Consider the following 23,698-nt stretch of genomic DNA (forward strand, 5'->3'; position numbering starts at 1 on the left):
CCACATCGGCACCAGAGGCTACAGTTGATTCTGCAGCAGCATCAGCGTTTGCAGGTAAGTCGATCTTGTAGCTAGTAAAAGTATTAAAAACGCCCCGATGTACGCACATAATACACGCCCACTTGGACTTTTGCAAGCCTCATTTGCATAACTACAAAAATGGTCATAACTTGGCCAAAAATGCTCGTTTTTTAAAAATAAAAACGTTACTGTAATCTACATTGCAGCGCCGATCTGCTGCAATAGCAGATAGGGGTTGCAAAATCTGGTGACAGAGCCTCTTTAAGTTAATTTAGTTATGAATAATATATAAAAAAAAAAGAGTAAAATTTTGATTATGACCTGGCTGCTGTTAATCTACATTCTTGCGGTGAATAATCCTTTTTTTTTTTGTGTATTGCAGTTTCAGCTTCTTCCGTCTGCACTTTTTAAATCTAACAAAGATTTCACCCCTTTGGGTAAGTTAAATCAATGTAAAAACTTGTAAAATTCTGTCTTTGTTCGTGAAACAAACTTTTTAAGGCTGGGATCTAATGGCAAAGTAAAAAATTTGTTTTTCCAGCAATTTGCAGCAAAACTGCATAATTTTGCAGCGATTTTCCAAAAATGGCGCGGTTTTGCCACAATTCGCGGCAAAAAATGAATCTAAACCGCGATATGAGATCCCAGTCTAAGGTATTCAACCATTTTATTAGCTGTAATTACCACAGAGGTCAGATGTTACACTTGTGCATGAGATTTCATGAAATCCCATTCACAGAGAGTGGATGAAAGCCACGTAGTTCTGAAGTTATGCTGGGGTTTTTTTTTTTTTTAAACTAACGCACTCTGTTAACCCCGAACAGTCACATTAACCCCTTAACACACCAAATTGTAATTTTTTTTATTTTTCCGTTTTTTTCCCTGCCTTCCAAAAGCAATAACTTTTTTTTTTTTTTTTAAAACATTTTCGTCTACATTGTTTTTTGCAGGACAAATTGTAGTTTTTCTTGGCACCATTTATGATACCAAATGTATGGGTTTTTTATGTTTTACCACTTTAATAAAAATAAACTATTTGTTAAAAAAAATAATAATAATTTACCGCCATTTTCTGTCGATTTTAGCGGTGTGATGGCTCTTTTGCAGGGCGAGCTGTAATTTTTACTGGTACTATAATGGGGTACATGTGAATTTTTGTTCCATTTTCTTGGGGAGCTAAGGTGACCAAAAAATATATATATTTTTTTACGCAGCTTGTTAAATAACGTTATACTGTAATAGATCAGACTTTTACGGATGTGGCGATTATCGGTTGTGGTAACATTAAAAAAAAAACTTTTATATAAACGGGTTTGCCCATCAGGGACATCTATGGCGTATCCACAGGAGGTGGGACCCGCACCAATCTCTAGAACTATCTCGCGGGCCACTTCCTGATTACATAGAAATTACTAAGTTGCCCGAAAGGCTGCGGGAACCAAAAAAGGTAGAACGGGGTTTAGGGGGCCATGCGGATATGCCATAAATGTCCCTGATTGGCAAACCCCTTTTAACTTGTTTTTTACGTTTTTAGTGGATTCGAACTGGCAATCGTTGGATCACTTACATGATATACTGGAATACTAATGTATTGCGGTATATAGTCATACTGACAGTCTCCTGTGAAACCCTGACGGACACAGGGCCCCCTGTTTCTAATGCCTTTAAGGGGTTAACCGGCAGAATCCGTGATCTTTGATTCCGCCTTTTATAGTGAGGTGTCCGCTGTATTACACAGCTGACACCTGCTGAGTATGGAGTGAGCTCAGTCCTTGAGCATGCTCCATACTTTACATGTACGTGGCAGCTGTTAAGGGAAAGGGGTGAAAATTGGAAAAACCCTCCCGAAAATGTGTTGTTTTTTTTGTGTAGATTTTGAAATTATATCAAGTACATATAGTTGGCGCATAACTCAGGTTCCTTTAAAGAGAAGCTGTCATGTGGAAAATGCTGTCCAATCTGCAGGCAGCATATTATAGAGCCGGAGGAGCTGAGCAGACTGGTATATTGTTTTATGGGAAAAGGTTCAGTCTAACTTTTAATTCATTAAACTAAACGTCAACTCTTTCTAATCTTAGGACTCCAGTGGGTGATCTTACTGAGCTGTGCTCAGGCCAAACTACGTTTTTTTTGTTTGTCTTTTACTGCATCCTGAGCACAACTCTGGATAAAATCTAAGAAGGTTAATATATTTCCAGGAGGAATAACAGAGGAACCACACACAGCGTAGAGTTCTAAGAAATTATGTTTTAGCGTTCTTTCATATAGCATTTACTTAAACACATGTTAGGAGAGCTGCCTGGTCCTCTTTTTAATTTGGGGAGCTTATGTACTCGTTTGGGCAGTCGTTTACAAATGAAGATAAACCTGGAAGTTCCTAAATGGATAGATATGATCCTTATTTCATGTCATGTTGCAATCTATGCATTAATAACGGATTCTCCTTCTTTTATACTTGACATATGCTGAAATAATTGCTTTTTTTCTTAATGCACAGGGTTCTCGGATGTTGATCGTACATACGCTCAGAGGACGCAACTCTTTGATACACTTGTAAACTTCTTCCCAGACAGTATGACGCCACCTAAAGGCAATTTGGTTGATCTGATTACACTGTGAAGAACTCTCTGAAAAAGGAGATGGACAAATACTGTTATTTGTTATATGTATAATTGGAACCGAAGTTGAAATGCAACATGTGCACATCAGAGAACGTTATGTAGTGGAGAATACCCATTTCTATAGGGTTAGGGTCTTCTTGCTGCTTGAGGTTTATTTGCAGCAATGGTTTCCATTTGATTTCCCCTCCCTGTTTTTGAGATGCCTAAATATAAGGTAGCCGCTTATTTTCCTTCCCTTATTTAAATATGAAGATTTCCTCTCCTAAAAGCCTTCCTCTATTTGGGGGTGAAGTGTTCGCCTTTACATTAAGAGGATAGCCCCCTGCGTTATAATTTTTCTTGCGTTTACTAAGGTAAATAAGGGGGCTATGGCGTATGTTACAGTAACATATAGAGATGAAGCATAAGCGCAAAAGAGGATTACAAGAAGGAAGACCTCCTGTACAGCTACTGTATTTTCTGTATAAAGAATGTGAATATAAATATACTTTTTTTTCTTTTTTAATTTGAGTTTTCACAGCCTTTACTTTGAATATAAAATTGTAGGTTGTAAGAGAACGAGTTGTAAGCCAAACTTGACGATAGGCGTGGAATAATTTGAGTTGCAGAACATAGTGCTTATTTATTCGTAATCTATGTATATCGAGCACATAACCTTCCGATGTTTGACTTGGGACTGGAAGTGGAAGGGCAAGTTGTTGTAATGGCAATGGCTAGGAGAAGACTTGTAGTCTGCACCATTTACTCAGCATTCCCTCAACTCTAAATGCTTGAGAAGTATTAAAGCCGAATGCTGCGGGGTCGCGTTACATGTAATAACACTGGCAAGGTCTTTCCAATGGAGGTTCTTCTGATCACGGGGGAAATGCCGTGTGCATAATAATTGTATGGCTGGAATGGAAATGCTGGAACCTTATTGTATATCTGAAGTATGCTGCATCTCCGACATGACTAACCATCCACTTTAGAACATAGGTTTAGTCTTGCTGTGGTTTGCTGTTTACCATTTGAAATGTTGTCCATTGCTATTTGGCAACAGTCAGTGACATTGTGTAGAAGGGACTTATAGAATTTCAGGTGACATGTGGGGAATCCTATTGAGACCACCTACATTTGAAATACAAGGCCTAATATATCAGAATTATCTCCTAGAAAACCTGGCCTTGTACGCAATAGCGACCATTAAAGGTTCAGCTGTCATTGCCTTTACGAGACTGGAAAACTGAAAATTGGTTTACCAGAGTCATGACTGCCACGTTTTGTATGAGTCGTTCTGATATATTGTGGGGTGTCATTGTTTTTGTTTGCTACCAGTCTGGAGTCTCAGCAATTTCCGATGTTCTGACCTCCCCGCATGTTACACACACCAGAAAAGAGCATTTGTGTGTCATAGAAGGTAAACTGTTAAGCTTTGAAGGAAGAAGAGTTTGATTTTGGAATATATATCTTAAAGTGTACCGGTCATTTCATCTAAAGAGTACATATTGTGCTTACTTACATGTGGCTGATACTATTCCACGCCTTTTATTTTGGTCATTGCTGTATTCTACCCCCGGTCAACGACGCAATATTCTTGCCTAGTTTCAATCCATTGATTCCATTAGTGGGGGCATGGTACTGTAAGTGAGACACTTCCCTGAATTCCCATCATGCATTGTACTCTGTTGAGAGCATGCACATGTATGGTCTATTGGGCAGCCGACTTCTACTAAACCTGTCTTGTGTTTTTTACTGGATGCATTTCCCAGAGAGGAGAGCCAGAAAAGAGTGAGCCTGGAGTGTGGCTTATGCCGGCGTGGAACCGCCACCAGATTCCTGTAAGCCGACCTCGGCGTCTGTTGCTAGAGACAAATTACTTTTAACATGCATTGGACAGCAAGATAATGTGATTATTTAATCACATTAAATGCGTTTTTTTTTTTTTTTTTTTTTTTTTTTTTTTTCCAGTTGGAAAACAAAGTTTTTGTTAGTCGATTGTAGTTTGCATAGTAGTTACAGATGGGAATAAGTTTGTTGAAGCAACAGTAACCATTTAAAGTGTTAAATCTATATTGATGAATGTGTAGTTATCAATATGGTCATAGACATATAAAAAGTTTGGATCGGTTGGGGTGCGGGTGCTGAGACCCCCATCGTTCCCAAAACGAAGATGCAGAAGTGCTCAGCTGAACACTTGGCTTTTTCGGCTGTGATCAGCGCTCCTAGACAGAACGTCTGGACAGGGAACGCTGATCACCGCCGAAGAAGCAATGTTATCCGTCTTCAGGCTGTCTGAGCGCTGATCACATCCAAAGGTGCCAAGCGGTCAGCAGAGCACTTCTGTACCTTCTTTTTGGCGATGGTGGAGACCCGCACCCCCACCAATCCAAACTTTTGATATGTCTCGCATATCAAAAGTTTGAAAGTATAAGGTAATGGATACTTATCAGGTAATATACAGGGAGTGCTTAAATCTGTTCTTAACTTAGGATTTGTAGTACTTTTATAGGTTTAAAAACCACTGCTGTAGCTTTGGAGAAATGCTGCGCATTCTAAAATTGGTTTTCATTTTGCCACTAACTTTTTCTTGTGTAATTTGAATTGCTGGGTGCATTCGCTTGTCTGCGCATCATGTATAGTGGACATAGCAGAATATGAAGAAGTGAAGGTAGATTTAGTTCTCAACCTTTTTCACACCATTGTGTTTCCCCTCCAGATTAAGGCCTCATGCACACGACCGTAAAAACACCCGTTATTGCGGGTCGTAATTACGACCCGCAATAACGGGCTCATAGACTTTTGTTAGCCACGGGTACCTTCTCGTTTTCTCACGGGAAGGTGCCCGTGCCGTTAAAAAAATAGAACATGTTCTATTTTTCTATATTACGGGCCGTGCTGCTATACTTGATAATGACAGCACGGCTCGCAAAAGCCGGCCGTGCTCGTAATTACGAGTCGTAATTACGAGCACGGTCGTGTGCATGAAGCCTAACTGTATTTACAATTTAACAATTCGTATTTGCTCTGTATTTGAGTCTGCAATATGGTATAAATATGGATGAAAATACAGAAGTGGAAGGGGGGGACACAACATATGGACAAAATACAGACCGTACACCGCTCATATGGACAAAAAAACAATCTATGTTCAATGATTATGTGAATAAGTTCTTAGATGGCAAAGAGAATTCTACAATTGTTTGCAGCAGTGGGTCATGTCAGGTAAGAGCTGGTCTTCTCATTGGATTATTTTCTTAGTTATACCTCCGTTTCACCTTGTATGAAGGTCATGACTGAGCTTGTCATTTTTTAATGTGCATCAGGAAAGATTATCCAGGTGGGACATGATATGTAAATATTTCCATACATTCACCATGCTTTACAGATTTGTATTCACTTGTAATATCCGCTGATGCACTGGCTTGATTTACTATTGGAATGAATGACGCACGCACGCACGCACGCACGCACGCACTCACTCACTCACAACCAGACAGTGGGTTGAGTGGACAAGTTGTACACACACACACGTCCGAGCTGCTGCTCGCTGTTCCACTATGCCTATCAAGTTGTCAGTCCACGAAAACAGATGGGGGGAATAAAAATTTACAGTATTGCATTAAAAGTAAAGGTAAACGTGTATCTTGCCGTGACATTGTGGTCCATAACCTGGTACTAAGGACTTATTCAAACAAGAGTCTTGTTTATCGGTTTTCTCTCCCTCCACCATAAACAGGATTGGATCCCAGCTGAGGTACAAAGTAAACTAATGCAGCACTAAAGTCTGCTCATCTAAATCCAGCATCAGTGGTATTTTCTCTATGAAAGTGAGCTGCTGCAGACCTTTCCAGCATTTCTCTCAAATCACTGCTTAGATTTAGCAATTTTTAGTCTACAACCGATCTCCCTCGTGATTATGGCACACACAATATTGTATGCTATACACTCCTATCCTGGAGAACTGTGTAATATGTACACACATTGATCTGTATCTGTTGCTGAATATTGTGTTTATATCCATACCACCCAGTAACCAATAATGGAGTCACAGTAATGTTAAATCTTTATATAAAACCTAATGATTATTACTAAGAAGCTTCACTTCTTGGCATATAAGAGATTGTGAGAGAAGATCCATTGTTTGGGGGATTTTTCAGATATCCATCTAGTGTTGATTTGTGTGCACACTTGTGCCCTCTAGATTGGAAAAGCAGTTTAGTGGCTGCAATTGGGCTAGTTTAACCCCCTTGGCGACATGTCACGTACATGTACGTGACAGCCGCCAAGGGGAAGTATAGAGCGCGCTCACTACAGAGCGGGTGTCAGCTGTATGTTTCACTTCGATTCCGCCCGTTTAACTACTTAAATGCCATGGTCAATTGCAATTAAAATAAGGGGGGCGGTCCCCTCTGATGTGCCATCAAGTTTACATAACTGGTGTTGCCACGTCCGTGAAAGTGAACGATTACAATAGAATGTTGTTAAACCTGCTTGGTGAACGCCGTAAAAAAAAAATTACATTAAACACCCAAATTGCTGTTTTTTGGTCACTTTAGAATCCCCCAAAAAATTTAATAAACAGTGATCAAAAAGTTGCATGTACCCCAAAATGGTACTAAAAACTACAGCTCGTCCCACAAAAAATAAGCCATCACAAAATTGGCGGAAAAATAAAAATGTTCTGGCTCTCAGAATGTGGAGACAAAACTATTTTGTTTTTTAACTATTTTTTTCTTTTTACAAGTGGTAAAACATAAAAAAAACCGGTGTAAATTTGATATTTCCGTAATCATTTCAACCCGTAGAATAAAGTTAACCTGTCAGTTTTTACTGCATGATGTACGTCGTAAATACAAAATCCCAAAAACAAAAGTGGATATGCCGCTTTTTTTCCCCATTCCACCCCACGAAGAATTTTGTTGGTTTCCCAGTGCATTATATGTAACTTTAGAAAAATGCTGTGAAAAACTACATCTTGTCTCAAAAAAACAAGCCCTCATATAGCGATGTCAATGGAAAAATATAAAAGTTATGGCTTTTGGAAGGTGGGGGAGGAGAGAACTAAAATTAAAATACGAAAAATTCCTGGTTCTAAAGGGTTAAAGTGATCAAAAATGTAGTAACCCATATCCAATCCTGTAAAGTGTCCAACCTTTAACCCCCGTTTTAGTTTCCAATAGAATGAATCTACATATAAAGTTGTGGTTTTGTAAATAAACTGCATTACTTATCTTGGATTTATGCCTATTCAGACTTCCATATTACGTCTGCAATTTACGGTCAATATTACGGCCAGAAGTTCCAACCCAACCACAATTCTAACTATCTGAACTAACCGCATTAAAGAGCCCTATGATGTTAGTTCGGGTCATTCGACCTGCAATCGGGCTGGTATATGCGGCCGTAATACAGATTCCAAAAATGTGGTCACTTTAGATGTGTGAATGAGGTCTTAAGCGGCTATTACATGGCATGACGTGGTCCGTGTAAAGGAGCACCGATTAACGAGACAGCTCGTTGATCGGAGCTCGTTTTTCTCCTTTCACAAGGAGCTAGTATGAGGACGAGCACTCGTACTCTGACCGCTCGTCCCCATACATTTCGATCATGTCGGCAGCGCGTCTCCCTGTTTACACACCAAGATGTGCTGCCGACCACGATAAGTTTCTGTATTTAAAATGGTGCTCAAAAACTGACTTAAAGAGGCTCTGTCACCAGATTTTGCAACCCCTATCTGCTATTGCAGCAGATCGGCGCTGCAATGTAGATTACAGTAACGTTTTTATTTTTTAAAAACGAGCATTTTTGGCCAAGTTATGACCATTTTTGTAGTTATGCAAATGAGGCTTGCAAAAGTCCAAGTGGGTGTGTTTAAAAGTACAAGTCCAACTGTATTATGTGCGTACATCGGGGCGTTTTTAATACTTTTACTAGCTGGGCGCTCTGAAGAGAAGTAACATCCTCTTCTCTTCAGAACGCCCAGCTTCTGACAGTGCAGATCTGTGACGTCACTCACAGGTCCTGCATCGTGTCGGCCACATCAGCACCAGAGGCTACAGATGATTCTGCAGCAGCATCGGCGTTTGCAGGTAAATCGATGTAGCTACTTACCTGCAAACGCTGATGCTGCTGCAGAATCATCTGTAGCCTCTGGTGCCGATGTGGCCGTCACGATGCAGGACCTGTGAGTGACGTCACAGATCTGCACTGTCAGAAGCTGGGCGTTCTGAAGAGAAGAGGATGTTACTTCTCTTCAGAGCGCCCAGCTAGTAAAAGTATTAAAAACGCCCCGATGTACGCACCTAATACACGCCCACTTGGACTTGTACTTTTAAACACACCCACTTGGACTTTTGCAAGCCTCATTTGCATAACTACAAAAATGGTCATAACTTGGCCAAAAATGCTCGTTTAAAAAAAATAAAAACGTTACTGTAATCTACATTGCAGCGCCTATCTGCTGCAATAGCAGATAGGGGTTGCACAATCTGGTGACAGAGCCTCTTTAATCTTTCTTAGGTAATGTATGGAAACATTTACATATTCTAATTTTCTATAAGAGTAATAAGCCTTAAAGTGTATCTGCGTCCTACATGCAGTGAAGACAAATATTCGGTGTCGGTCGCTGTTGATGTTCTAGAAACCAGCAACGTCACTCAATGCCACGTTTCTGTGATGTAGTTGGTTCTCTGTAAGCCATGCTCATTATTACTGAAACTAGCTGCCACTTCTAAACATAACCTACTTGAAATGATAGCGGTGGAGAAGCTTTTAAGATAGTAAAGCGGCAGCTTTGCGCTTTCTGATGCTGTTGTAGAGTGGACTGGTGCTGATTTTCAATGATATAAAACATGCTGTTCTATGTCCCGTCAATCCTGCTGATGCTTTTTGCCCATAAATCATATGCATCTAATGTTTCACCACTTTGTCAAAATGCTTAATATTGTACCTTGAACAAATTCATCAATCACATATTATTTCCTTCCAGCTTGTACCAAACCTGTGTGCAAAATAAACAATGTACATAATTTTCAGAACTTCTCCAGTGCATTCCTGTTTATAAAGAAAGTGTGAACTTATCTATACATTTACGTGTTTTGTATTAATGTATGCTCCTTGACTTTCACTGTACGTGATGGCATATCACTAGGACGTGCTATCCCTTTTATGATCAGTGTGGGTACGACTACTGCAAACCTTTATCTTCAGGATGAAGTGGCAGGCATGCCCGTGAATCACTGCTGCTCCTTTTTTATTTTTCCTGCACAACAGTGCTACCAACCACAGAACAGCCCTTAAAAAGAGCTTTGTTGCAGTTGGCTGGGAGTGCCACTGTGCAGGAGAAAAGCTGAAAGGACCTCTTTTCCTTCATTTTTTAGAAACGGTGGGGACTGATCTCCATGTTGTGCCACAACATTAGAAAATGGGAATACCCCTTTAAGGGCAGCTTATTATAAGTGCAGATTGTTGTGTGTGTGTGTGTGTGCGCCAAGTTGCACAAAAATGTTTCAGCCCTTTGCTCAATATCCCAGTTAAAGCAATGCAGTGGATTCATGTGTATGAGTTAGCTGTATTCATGAGCACAGCCCTTCCTTCCTCACTAAGGCAGCATATTTAAAGGGAACCGGTCGGCAGTTTTTAGGTCTTACAACTGCTGATAGGAGGATACACGGTAGGGGGAAGGGCATTGTAAACGAGAAAATAGTGTTATTCCCCTGGCTCACTTATCACAAGTGTCACTGAGTCAGGACTTGATATGCACGTGCTCTTGAACTGCACTCTGCAAGCCCGCCCCTCTGCAAGCCCCACCCCTCTGCTCTTAGCAGCGGTTCTATCAATCTCTTGATTAGCCACTAGAGCAGTCACTCACAGCAGAGAATGGCACTGGTAATCGGCACGTCGAGGGAATCAAACATCGGTTTCTCGTCCAAGACAAAAAGGTATATTTAAAATGCCCTCCCCTATATTACACTCTTGCCAGTTTTGAGGCCTTTAAGTTCAATCCAAGTAGTTCCTTAAAAAGAACCGGTCAGTAACTTTTTAAGAGGCTCTGTCAACAGATAAGTGCCCTATCTGCTACGTAATGTGATCGGTGCTGTAATGTAGATAACAGTGGTTTCTAGTTTGAAAAAACGATCAATTTTGAGCAAGTTATGAGCAATTTTAAATTTATGCAAATTCATTTCTTAATAGACAAGTCGGCGTGTTTTTACTTTTTTACCAACTGGGCGCTGTAAAGAGAAGTGTATGACGCTGACCAATCGGCATCCTACACGTCTCTCCATTCATTTTTAGCACTACTCGCAACACAGCGTGATCTCGCGAGATCACGCTGTACGGTCACATACACCCACATTAACTTGACCGTAGCATCTTCAGAGTGAATAGACATTGCCTCCAGCCAGGACGCGATGTCTATTCATCACTCCCGACACTTCCGTAAAGTTTCTTAGGGACTTACTTACACAGCACGGCGTGATCTCGCGAGATCACGCTGTGCTGTCATTCACAAACTTTACCGAATTGTCGGGAGTGTGAATAGACATCGCGTCCTGGCTGGAGGTGATGTCTATTCATTCCCAAGACACTTCGGTAAAGTTAATGTGGGTGTATATGACAGTACAGTGTGATCTCGCGAGATCACGCTGTGTTGCGACTACTGCTAAAAATGAATGGAGAGAAGTGTATGACTGATTGGTCAGCGTCATACACTTCTCTTTACAACACCCACTTGGTAAAAAGTAAAAACACGCCCAGTTGTCTTAAGAAACTAATTAGCATAAATCTAAAATTGTTTAACTTGCTCAAAAATTATCGTTTTTCAAAATTAAAAACCACTGTTCTCTACAGCACCGATCACATTATGTAGGAGATAGGGCACTTATAATCTGGTGACAGAGCCCCTTTAAACACGGAGCGTTTTTAAATGAGATTTTTCACTGTGCTTTGACTGTTTTTCATAAAAATAGCAGAAATTTTTACAATAAAACGTAGAACAAAACAAAATTTAAGACCATGTGATGCTGAGTCGCCAGAGCAAAATCTGCTTTGTTTTTTTTCAGCAACTCCCTACTCTAACAGAGGTGGTGAGTGGGGGGAGTTGACTGGGGTCCCCCAAACATTTGTTGCTTTTTACACAGATTTGTGCATCGGGGTTTATACAGGGCATAAGAACTTCTGTATGAAATGTTATAGTCCTTTTTAGATTAAGAGCAATGCATAAATCTGCCTGATTTAAAAAAAAAAAAAACTCCAAATTTACCTTATTCTCTCAATTTCAGTTAGAAACCATGTAAGCGTACCCTTTCACGCGTTTCAATTAATTTACGCAGTTTGTGGAATCTGCTTTACCAGACCACATTAAAGTATATTGATGACAACTGCCCCATCCGAAAAGATGACAACTGCAAACCAGGACTGATTTAGAGCTGGTCTGTTAAAATCATTTAAAGAGGACCTGTCACTAGGTAATATAAGTTGAACTGGTTTACTGACACGAATGGCGCTATCTGCCGGATTCCAGTGCTGTTTTTCTTCTCCAAGTCCCCCACCTTTGTGTTGGCTCCCTATATGCTAATTTTCCGTAGTTGGCTAAAGGGGTGGAGCTAGCTTCCCTGCCTCTTATGCTGACCAATCATAGGGAGCTGCTACAACAGTGGGTCATATCTCTGGAACGCTGGAAGGGGGGTTTAGGAAAAGAAAAACGGCACTGGAATCAGGTCAGTAAACCAGTTTTACTTATGACCTAGTGACAGGTCCTTATTTAAAGTTATTCTGTGTTACTCATGTAATTTTTTTATACTCTGATAGACTTTTAGTTTCTGTATCAAGATGCATTACACTAATACATTTAAAAAAAAACAAAAAAACTGTTCGTTCATATGCCATTTCTCCATCCATTTTTGGTGGAATATTTCTGTTTTGCATAACCCTCCATCTTGCTCACGATGTCCTCAAGTAGCAATGAACGGAGCTTTAAATGACACTGCTACTTAGTGATCATATTGACTGAGCAGCTCCCTTTGTGCGTATTGTGTTAACACTGTGCATGCCAAATGCCCATCCATGCATAATGGTATGTGTTTAAATGGTCAGATTTTCTTATTGGTTTAAGGAAGAAAAATGGCACGACACAACCTTGTGGATCAGAAGTTTATTGTACATATACATAGCTTTCAATATATAAATTTAGAGGAAACTAGTATAACAGTCCAGTTCAGTCATTTCCAGTGTATAACAGACCCCTGTTCCTAAAATTAAATATTCATTACCTATCGAAAATCCATGAAAAACAGCCATAGTCTATAGATATTCTTCCCTTTGACCAAATATCTTATTAGTAATGCTGACAGTGCAAAGTGAATTTCTTTCACGCGGATATAAGATATTATTATGCCTTGTTAAAGATACAATTTACAGCTTTCTATTTTAAATACCTGGCAGCAACTTTGTACATGGAAAGTAATGTGCGGTGAAGAAGATCCTGTCTCTTATTTAAAACTCCTTCTTCCCCTGATAAGCCTCACCTACAGTGATAAGCAATGGTTAAGGGAATGGGTCCTACATTTGGCATTACCCAAGCATATCTACCATAATGTTTCTGTGAGTTGTTCTAAGAGACTAACTCAGTCAGTGCATTTATTAGAATGTTTGTTTTAGCCATATTTTTGGAAATGCTATTCTTTCCACCTCGGGAGGTTGACTTACGTTATAGATAGCGTAAAAGCTCACTATTTAAATACCTCTCGGTATGAATTGAATTGCTAGGGAGTGTAAATAATGTTATTGGAAGCATAAAAGAAATGAAATGAAGCAATATATTCATTACAGATTTATATGGTGTTGATTTAGGACTGCATGTTTCTATTCCAACGCTTTCTTGTAAACAATGTTTTTTTGTCTCTTGATCCGGTGCCAAGATGTAGAGATTTTTTCCAGTGCAGACTCTGCTGCAAGCAAAGGAGGCAAACTTTGTTCAATGTCGAATCAAAAACAGCTATTCCCTGATTTTAAACCAATGAAAAATCGGGTTTCAAACAAACTTTCGAAAATATAGAATATAGTTTGCATTTCCCAGCATTGACCACACGATGGCGCTGCTGCTCAGTGTATCAGTAGGCTGCCAGCATTGCATTCAATTTAGTGAGATTTCTCAGCATTGACCACACGATGGCGCTGCTGCTTAGTGTATCATAATCGGGCTTCAAACAAACAAACAAACAAACTTTCGAAATATTACAAAATGGCAGATAAAGGCTTTAACTGTTTCTCTTAACTGCATTCTCCTTAGAAATAAACATTTTATATTTCAGGCTCATATAAAAAATGTAAAAAAATTCATTATTTACAGTGCTGATAAAGTTCGTCGGGTTTTGTTAATTATGACCCATGCTCCCTTTTTAGTATAGGTCGACTTAAAAAAAATAAAAAATATCCGGAAACAAGTTGCTATGAAACTACCAAAGAAGCTTAACCCTGTGAGGTTGTACTGTACTATTAGCGTATATAGTCTGCATATATCGTTGTCAGAAGTTATAAAATCCGGTTAAGACTTCTGAATACAGAGGTGACCTCACTGAGCTTATACAGAATCTCTTATTTTTACATAATTTCACTATGAAAGCCTTATTTTAGTGCTGTCCTTGTCTAAGGTATTTGTCTGCAAGCAAAAATATTCGCTACGGTTAAAAAGAATTGTCCCCTTGACAAACATTGTTTTACTAGTGAAGAGGAAACCGATGTGTGGTCCATGGTAACCATCCTGGGGCAACACCACTGTTATATTTTGCACTAAGATGCTCATAGATGACCTTAAAGGAGTTTGCCCATCAGGGACATTTATGGCATATCCACAGGATATGCCATAAATGTAAGATAGATGTGGATCCGATCTCTGGGACCCCCACCTATCTCTAGAATGGGGCCCCCTAAACCCTGTTCTAACTTTCTCGGTTACCCACTGCCACCCGGGCATCTTCATAATTTTTCCAGCATTTTATGCGGGAAAACAGCGTAGCTCTCTGAGATACACTGTTTCCGTAACTCCCATAGAAGTGAGTGGCAGTTACAGAAGCAGCGTAGCATGCGAGCTACGCTCTCTCTGTAACTGCCATTTACTACTATGGGAGTTAAGAAAACAGTGTAGCTCAGAGAGCTACGCTGCTTCTGTCATTTCCGACCATGTAATCCAAGAAGTGGCCCAGGAGGCAGCGGGAACCGAGAAAGGTAGAACGGGGTTTAGGGGGCCGTGTTCTAGAGATCGGAGTGGGACTCGTATTTATCGGATATTTATGGCATATCCTTTAGTATCCGTTAAGCTTGTCTGATACTAACTTTACCCCTGACAGGAGAGTTTTTGTTGCTCTGATTCTATTTGATAAAAAAAAAACTTAAAGGGCACACTGGACATCTGCAACTACAATACAGACTAGATCCAGGTAAGCTAATCATTGAATTGATTTAGAATAAATAGATGCTAAATAAAGTAACACAACCAATATAACAGGAAGAATAACTTATTAGACTGGACGGTTTTAATGGCGCTTGCTTGGAGATGCAAGACGTATTCTGAATGTATGAACTTTGCTTTCTAATCCAGTGTGACAAAGCGTGCTCCGGCGCTTCTAACCTTTTTGCAGCCTGAGACAAAAGTGAAATGCTGCCCTCCCTCCGGATAGTGGTAAGTGCAAGGATGGATTGTGTGTCTGCCGCAATGCTACCCCTTGCAGTTAGGGTATAGAGCCAACAAATGAAGTTTTCAACTCACTTATCATAACAAAAGAAGTGAACCTGGAACTCTGTATTTATTACTAATAAAATGTGGTCTGATTGTGTCAATAATTGTGACTTATAGAACAATCTAAATTATAACATTCGGACAGTTGTCGATGTGCTCAATAAAAGCCATGTACAGTACAACACAGCCACAGCGCAGGGAGAAAAAAAAGTAAGTGAACCTCTATGTTAATGACTTCTCCAAGACCTAATTGACAAAAGTTTTCAGTTGGATGAAGATTGGAAGTGCAGGTTTTAACATTTACTTTGCCCATTCTATAAAGCAAACAAAGTCCGGTTACTGACCATGCCTCGAGGCAAGGAACTTTTAAGAAGACCTCAGAAGATGTTTTAGAGACGCACAAAGCTGGAAAAGTCTACAAAAGCATTGCTAAAGACCTGGGGGTACATCAATCCACGGTTAGACTAATTGTCTATTGATGGAGAAAATTTGGGACTGTTGCTGTCCCTAGGAGTGGACGTCCTGTTAAGATCACTCAAAGAGCACAAGAGGCAATCACAGAAGGGGTGAGAAAGAACCCAAGGGTACCAGAAACAAACCTACGGAAGACTACAAACTGCAATAACCTGATCATGTGTTCACTGTTAGAAAAATATTGAACAAGAATGGTGTTCATGGACGGAAAACATGAAGGGAGCAGCTACTGCCCCAAAAAAACAAACCATTGCAGCCATCTTAAGTTTACCCAGGACCATCTGGATGTTCCACTATACTTCTGGGAAACTTCTATGGATAGATGAGACAAAAGTGGAACTTTTTATTACAAATGCACAACGCTATGTTTGGAGGAAAGAAAAAAAACACACCAAAACCTCATTCCAACCGTGAAGCATGGTGGAGAGTATCATCGCCTCGAGCCGCTGTCCTGCCTCAGGGCCTGGACGCCTTGCGATGATTAAGGGAACAATTTAATAGTGTATTAAAATATATTACTGGAGAATGTTAGGGCAGCAGCAGTCCATGACCTCAAGCTGAAGAGATGTATGGGGATGCAAACAGAAAATGACTCCAAGCACACAAGTTACAGCTCTTTCACACGACTAAGATCGGGCCGGATTTCCCAGCCTGACCACGGTACTAGTAAACCGGACTCGTACTGTTTCATTATGTTCAGTACGGAACAGCAGTTCCGTGGGGAGGCAGGGACTCCTAGCATCATAAATGTCTATGATTCCAGCAGTGCTGTTCACCTGTACTATGGTCGGGCCTGGAAATCCGGCTGACACATGGACTGTTTTTCACGGCCCGATCTCGGTCGTGTGCAAGAGCTTTAAATCGTTGATAGAAATTGATTTGTGTTTTGGAATGGCCAAGTCAGAGTCTTGAACTTACCCCAATGAGATGATGTGGTATGCCCTAAAGAGGACTGTAGGCCCAAGGCAGCCCACAAATACAGATGAAATGAAACACATTTTCAGGGAGGAATGGTCCAAAATTCCTTCTCCGCTTTATGCAAATCTTATTTGCAGCTACAGGAAAGGTTTGGTGGAGGCGATTGCTGCTAAAGGGGATCTAGTTATTAAATTCAGGTGTTCACTTCTTCGCTCTGCACTGTGGGTGGTTTTTCAATGTACTCAATAAAAGACATGAAAAGTACAACTGTCTGTGCATTATTAGTTTAGTTAGATTGTTTTTGTCTATAGTTCTGACTTATAACAATCAGACCGCGTTTTATTAGTAATCATTGCAGAAATATCCGGCTCTATCCAAAGGGTACACTTACTTTTTCTTAAAACTGTACACATCCAGTAGTTTAAAAGGCTAAAAGTTGAAAACCATGTTAATTTATTTTTATTTTTTATATAGTCAAGATTTTTGTTTATAAAACAGAAGGCGGATATGAGGCATAGTCTTGTATAAGGGTTTCTAATTCTAGTAAAACCTGAAATAGAGTTTTTGAGGCCAGTTGTGCCGCGATTCCTAGCACTCTTATAATGTTCACCCATTTACCAGTTTCTAGTAGAAATGCTTTGCTCTATTAGAAACTATTATTAATGTATCTATTTTCTTACAAATCTTTTGACCAATAAGAGAAGTACAGTATCTGAAGTATGTTGTGGATGACTTGCTTACTTACGAATTGCAGTTAGTCATGTATTATGTAATTGACTTGACACATTGAGTTCTGGACCATTCCAACTAATATTTTTTCTATTATTCTTCTCGTGGCTAATATGTGTATACATTTAAACGGAATATGAAAAACTTATATCTACACCCATATTCACATTTCACTGGCTCACCCCTTTAAAAACAAAACAAAAAAAAACCACTTTAGGACAGTATACCCTAATGCAAAACTGAACAATTCTGGATTAGTTTAACTGAAGCTTTTTGAAAGCAGTTTCTGAAATCCAGTAACACATTGGGGGCAGATTTACAATTCAAAATGTGCTAGAATTCTGGCGTTCAAGCTGTGCGCCACGTTTTAAACACCCATGTCAGGGGGTGTGGCTTAGTGAGAAATTGGATGTGGTCTAGCAGAAAGGGTGTGGTTTAAAATGTGACACTGCAGTGCAGAAAATGGTGGTGCATACTGTATGATAAATGTGGCTAATCTGGCTAGACACCTAGTTGGCTTAGTTAACAATAAAATGTTGGCACTCTTATGGTGTGAACTAAGCCGACCGAGATCTGTTATAAGGCAGAGAAAAGTATAGTATATCTAGCTAGATGCACCAAATTTATCATCTAAGTTTACTCTGTGTAAAACTTAGTATTAGTAAATCCGCCTCTGCCCCATTGACTCCTGTTTATAAATGCTTTAAATAAATGTCACCTTGTTGCTTAAACAATACTGTGGTAAAGCCTAAACCTTAGATGTTCAAAATCTTGTCAAATATTTCCAAACTGCTTTCTCCTTGTGCTGACAGCAGTAAGAACTTTTTACCTTCTGTAGACTGCAAGCATCAAATTTAGTTTTATATACCGTACATTTCAATGAGTGGCATTTAACAAACCTTTAGTTATGTATGGGACGTAGCTGGAGGCAGGAAGTAACTTTTCTGTCTGGCACTTCCAATGAATATGTTGCTCAAAATAGAACTTATTTTGTTGACCAACAATTGAATGCACTTTGTATTGTTTTTCCCATTTAGTCTTATTGTTTTTAGCTCTCTTTTATAGGTGGGTATCCTCTTCATCTAAATCTTCTCTTGTCAGGTTGTCAAGTGGAACAATCCAGCTGTCCCCAAGCTCTCCATTAGGGCCGCCCTTTTTCTCTTGCATCTCAGGGGAGGTTTCCATCACTTCAAGGGTTGGATTGTCATGATAACCATTTTCCATGGTCTGCAGCTCTTCAGTAAGTCTCTGGGGGGGGAAAAAACAAAAGTAACAATGAGAATGAATTAACAAAATATTTACTTTTCAATATTGTCATTATTAATATCTAAAGCAGATTTATCAAGCTGAGGTATCCGATATGGCACACTCAAAAATGCAAAAGTAATCCACCTTCATTTCTGTATAACCCAACTTGTTACAACACACTTAAACTATTTGACGGTAGTGCAATTTGAGATCTACCAGAGACAAGTCATATGGCACATGATAGGATGTGTGACCATTTCACCTAGAAAGCTTGTGTCCTTGAATTGACTAATGAAATATGTTGAAAATGCAGACTTTGGAGATAGCTCAGGGATCACACTATGCCTAAAGATGAGAGATCCGCTATCTTAACCCCTTAATGACCACCGATACGCCTTTTCACGGCAGTCATTAAGGGGCTTTATTCTAGGCTGCCGCCTCTTCATGCCGGCCCAATCAACGTCCTGCACGTGTGTCCCGTGCAGGATGGAGAGGGAGCTTGGCTGTCTGACAGCCGGGCTCCTGCTCCAACGGTTGAGATCGAAGTTTACTTAGATCGCGACCTTTTAACCCCTCAAATGCTGTGGCCATTAGCGACCGCTGCATTTGAGTAGTTTACAGAGGGAGGGAGCTTCCTCTGTCACACATCGGCGGCCCGCAAATGTTTGCATGCAATGGGGTTCCATGGCAGCCGGGGGACTAACAATGGACCCCAAGTCTGCTCTGTCTATGCCTATTAGGCCGTGCCAGAGGCACGTCCTAATAGATGCGTGTCCGTTTTACACTGACCAGCAATAATGCTCTTGTATACCAAAGTATATCTGCGATCTAAAGATCACATAGTGAAATCCCTAGTGGGACTGAAAAAATAATTAATGTGGAATAAAAATGTATAAAGTACAAATTTTTCGTCTAAAAAATGGTTTTATTTAGTAAAAGTGTAAAAATAAAATAAAACCGACACATATATGATATCCCCGTAATTGTGATGACCCGAAAAATAAAGTTTGCATATTATTTAAACTGCACGGTAAACGCCGTAAAAAACAATGGCAAAATTGCTAGTTTTACCCATTTCCCCACCCAAAAAATAAAATAAAAGCTTAAACAATAGGTCCTATGCACCCCAAAATGGTAGCAATGAAGTCCCGCAAAAATCAAGCCCTCATATTGCAACATCGACAAAAATAAAAAAAGTTATGATTCTCGGAATGCAGCGATACAAAATAAAATTATTTTAGTTCCAAAGTGTTTTTATTCTGCAAAAGTAGTAAAACATATTAAAAAAAAACTATACATATTTGGTATCGCCGTAATCGTACCAACCCATAGAATAAAGGTAGTGTGATATTTACTCTTCATGGTAAACGGCATAAATGTAAAATGCATAGAACAATGGCTAAATTGGTGTTTGTTTTTTTATATCCACCCCCCAAAAAAAAAAAGTTAATACAAAAATGCTATATACCCCAAAACGGTGCTATGGAAAAATACAACTCATCCCGCAAAAAAACAAGTCCTCATACAGCCATGTTCACGTGGAAATAAAAAAGTTATAGCCCTTTGAATGGGACGATGGAAAAACTAAAAAAATTGCTTGGTCGTTATGGCCCAGAATGCAAGCAGGGGGAAGGGGTTATATACTTGTACTTTTTTAGTTTGCCAACAATATGGCTTTGACCTTAAACATTCCATTTTTCGGAATGGTAGACTGCTTAGAACACTTTACTACTACCTTCTGACCTAGATCACATTTGGCACTGGTGGTATAAATACGGAATAAGGCAATGGAAATACCTTTTATAGTATAATCATCTAATGGGAGGAATCTGCACATATCGACATCGGTGTGACAAACTGACACCGCTATTTAAAGAAAACCTAACGGGGCCTCATTCACCAGAGATGTTTTCATTCTGGTTTTGTGCCTTTGTAAAAGAGTGGCCATTCTTTCTATAACTTATTAAGGTTTTTCCTCTGACAATTGAAAGCAATGACAGTGTCTCTTTTGTAATATTTATGGGGGGATCACGGTAATAAATATGCATAGGCATCTCCAAGGGGGCCTTAAATGTGGCCCTTGATTCTTACAGAGCCGCATGTCTTCATCCAGGCCTGAACAAGAGTTAGACACACACACACACACACACACACACACACACACACACACACACACACACACACACACACACACTCACTTTATTTTTTGGACCTGTTCTTGTTTTTGGAAAAACACATATGGAGGGAACATAGACTGCAAAAGTTACTATATAAACAAGCCCATACATAGATATATAATCATACACACACATTCGTTACTTCAGGCTCTGAGACTAGATTACCAGGATTTGTTCGCTACGGGAGGACAGCCGAGGATGCTGCAACTGGGGACTCCAGGGGATCAGACAGAGCGGAGGGGGACAGTGCAGGGAGAATCTTTTTTTTTTTTTTTTTTTTACGTTTTAGTACTTTTGCACAATAAGGCGAAATTCACACGAACGTGTGCGTTTTGAGCGCGTTGCAGTTCCGTGTCTCATAAGTGTTTGGTGCGTGGCTGCGTGATTTTCACGCATATGCTATCCTTATGACACGCGGCTTAGAAACTGCAATGAATGTGGTGCTTTTTTTTTTCCTTCATTTATTTAACAACTGTAGCGCGAATCACGCGCGTCACACGGAAGTGCTTCCGTGTGCTCCGCGTGGTTTTCACACACCCATTTATTTCAATGGGTGCGTGATGCGCGAAAAATGCTCAAGTATAGGACATGTCGTGAGTTTTACGCAGCGGACCCACGCTGCGTGGAAATCACGGACTGTCTGAACGGCCCCATTGAGTTACATATGTCCGTGCGACGCGCGTGATTTTCACGCCTGTATCACAGACGTGAAACACGTTTGTGTAAATAAGGCCTAAGACATGTTTTAGGAAAATAATTTTTGTGTTGACACATTGTGATATACATAACTTTCTTATCCTTCCACTGATGTAGCTGTATGAGGGCATGTTTTTTTTGGGATGAGTTGCACCATTGGTACCATTTTTGGATACATAAAAAAACCATAATAATAAAAGCTAATCAATGGTTTACACCATGTGTCGTACAGTATAACAAATGAGGCAAGTTTGTTCTACGGGTTCTAATAATTTTTGATTAAAAAAAATGGGTTTCATGTTTTTGTTTTTTTTTGGGGGGGGGGGGGGGGGAATGGTTTTTAATCTGTATTTGTATTTATTTTTTTGTCCCACCATAGGCATTTAAAGCAGTGATCGCTTGTATAATGCTTTGGAATACGTTGTATCACTGACAGGCAATATATTAGTGTGCCCTAACAGAAGCCCTAACTTTTGTACGTCCCCAGGGCTGACTGCAGAGGGATTCCCCGGTCTATGATCGCCTCACCAGGTTTTCAGTGACGCGATTGAAGAGGAGAGTCCCCTTTTGATTATACCGTGGATCTGAACCATGGCGATCAAAGGGTTAAGCAGCCGGGGTCAGAATGTTTTCCGATCTCGGCTGCATTCAGCAAGCTGCTCTAAGCAGGAGCTGTAACTTACATCTCCTGAACTTAGAGGATGAGCGCTCATCAGCCTCTTCTACAGCAATGCCAAAAGATGTCGCTGGTGACTAAGCACCTGCACCGCCTGTCGTAAAAACAGTAGGCGGTCGTTCTGGGGTCAACAAGGTTTTGTTTTTATTTTTTTTTTCATTCCACTGTTACAATTTAGACTATTTTGTCAGGTGCATTACATAAAATCTAATTTAAAATCTATTTTAATGCCATGTAGTAACACAACAAATAAAAATAGGAAAAACACCAAGGACCGTGAATACTTTCACAAGGCACTGTATTAACGCCTTCCCTTCACAGCCATTTGTTTTTTTATTTCCATTTTTTCCTCTCCATTTCAAGAACCATAAATTTTTTTTAATTTTTTTTTTATTACAGCTGAAAGACGGCTTTTTTTTTATTGCGGGACAAGTGTAGTTTTTGATGGCGCACTTTAATGTACTGGGGAATATTTTAATAATGTGAGTTGTAATGAAAAAAAGAAAAACAATTCTATCATTGTGTTTTGGGTTTAGTTCTTACGGCGTTCACCGTGCGGTAAAAATGACATTCACTTTATTCTGTGTCTCGGGTCAATATGATTACAGCAATACCAAAGTTATCGTTTTTTTTATTTATTTATTTATTTTACTCCTTTCACAAAACAAAAACAAATCGTTAATTTATTTTTTGCAGTATTCTGAGACACATAACTTTTTTAAAATTTTTCTGTCTATGTGAGGGCTTGATTTTTGCAGGGTGTAGTAATTCAGATTGTTCAGACGCGGCAATACCAATTATGTTTTATACATTCTTAACTTTATTTTACAATTTTTTTTTTATTTTTTTTTGTTTTTGTAGTCCCACTTATGTATTGCAGTGTATTGTGCATTTTGCAGGTCTTAATAGGACAGAACTTGGGGGGCCTTCACTAGGCCCCTGGCTGCCTTGAGAACCCATCAGCAGCCAGCGATCGCTTTTTGGGGACGGGGGGGGGGGGGGGGTGCAGAGGTTAAATGGTCGGGATCAGAGTTCTCTCTGACTACTTCCATTAGAGCGAGGTGTAAGCTTTAATATACAGCTGACACCCGCTCTGTATGGAGTAGGCTCACCTCGTGAGCCTGCTTCATACCGCCCCCTCCCGACTATGGGACTCATCACATTAATGAATAAATGTCTGAACATTAACCCACACCAATCACAAGAACTTGGTTTGTTTTGTCCATTTCTGTATCTGCTGTTTACCATAATGAAGAATGACGGAACATGCCCTGCCACCACTTCACTGCAAATATGTATCTTAATAAACTGTGCAAAATCTAATGTTACATTATCTTCATCTATTACTTGATGTGCCTTGTATGCACACATTCACTAAATTGACCACACACTAAGGCCTTTTTCCCGCAGAGTATTTTGGCAG

General features: G+C 39.8%; 2 protein-coding genes across 2 annotated transcripts in view; one reads left to right on the plus strand and one right to left on the minus strand.

Moving 5' to 3' along the window:
• MKLN1 (muskelin 1) overlaps window positions 1-8,350 on the plus strand; it is an 80,291-nt gene extending 71,941 nt beyond the window's left edge. Inside the window, exons 17-18 of the mRNA XM_075857505.1 lie at window positions 404-458; window positions 2,519-8,350. Of these exons, the coding sequence (XP_075713620.1) occupies window positions 404-458; window positions 2,519-2,640 (177 nt within the window). The 3' untranslated portion in view covers window positions 2,641-8,350. The remainder of the gene's footprint in view (window positions 1-403; window positions 459-2,518) is intronic.
• A 4,409-nt stretch (window positions 8,351-12,759) lies between these two features.
• The window catches only part of PODXL (podocalyxin like), a 105,777-nt gene continuing 94,838 nt past the window's right edge, over window positions 12,760-23,698 (minus strand). Inside the window, exon 8 of the mRNA XM_075857506.1 lies at window positions 12,760-18,726. Within this exon, the coding sequence (XP_075713621.1) occupies window positions 18,538-18,726 (189 nt within the window). The 3' untranslated portion in view covers window positions 12,760-18,537. The remainder of the gene's footprint in view (window positions 18,727-23,698) is intronic.

Source organism: Rhinoderma darwinii, chromosome 3, assembly GCF_050947455.1.
Source record: "Rhinoderma darwinii isolate aRhiDar2 chromosome 3, aRhiDar2.hap1, whole genome shotgun sequence".
In the NCBI taxonomy this organism is placed as follows: Eukaryota; Metazoa; Chordata; class Amphibia; order Anura; family Rhinodermatidae; genus Rhinoderma; species Rhinoderma darwinii.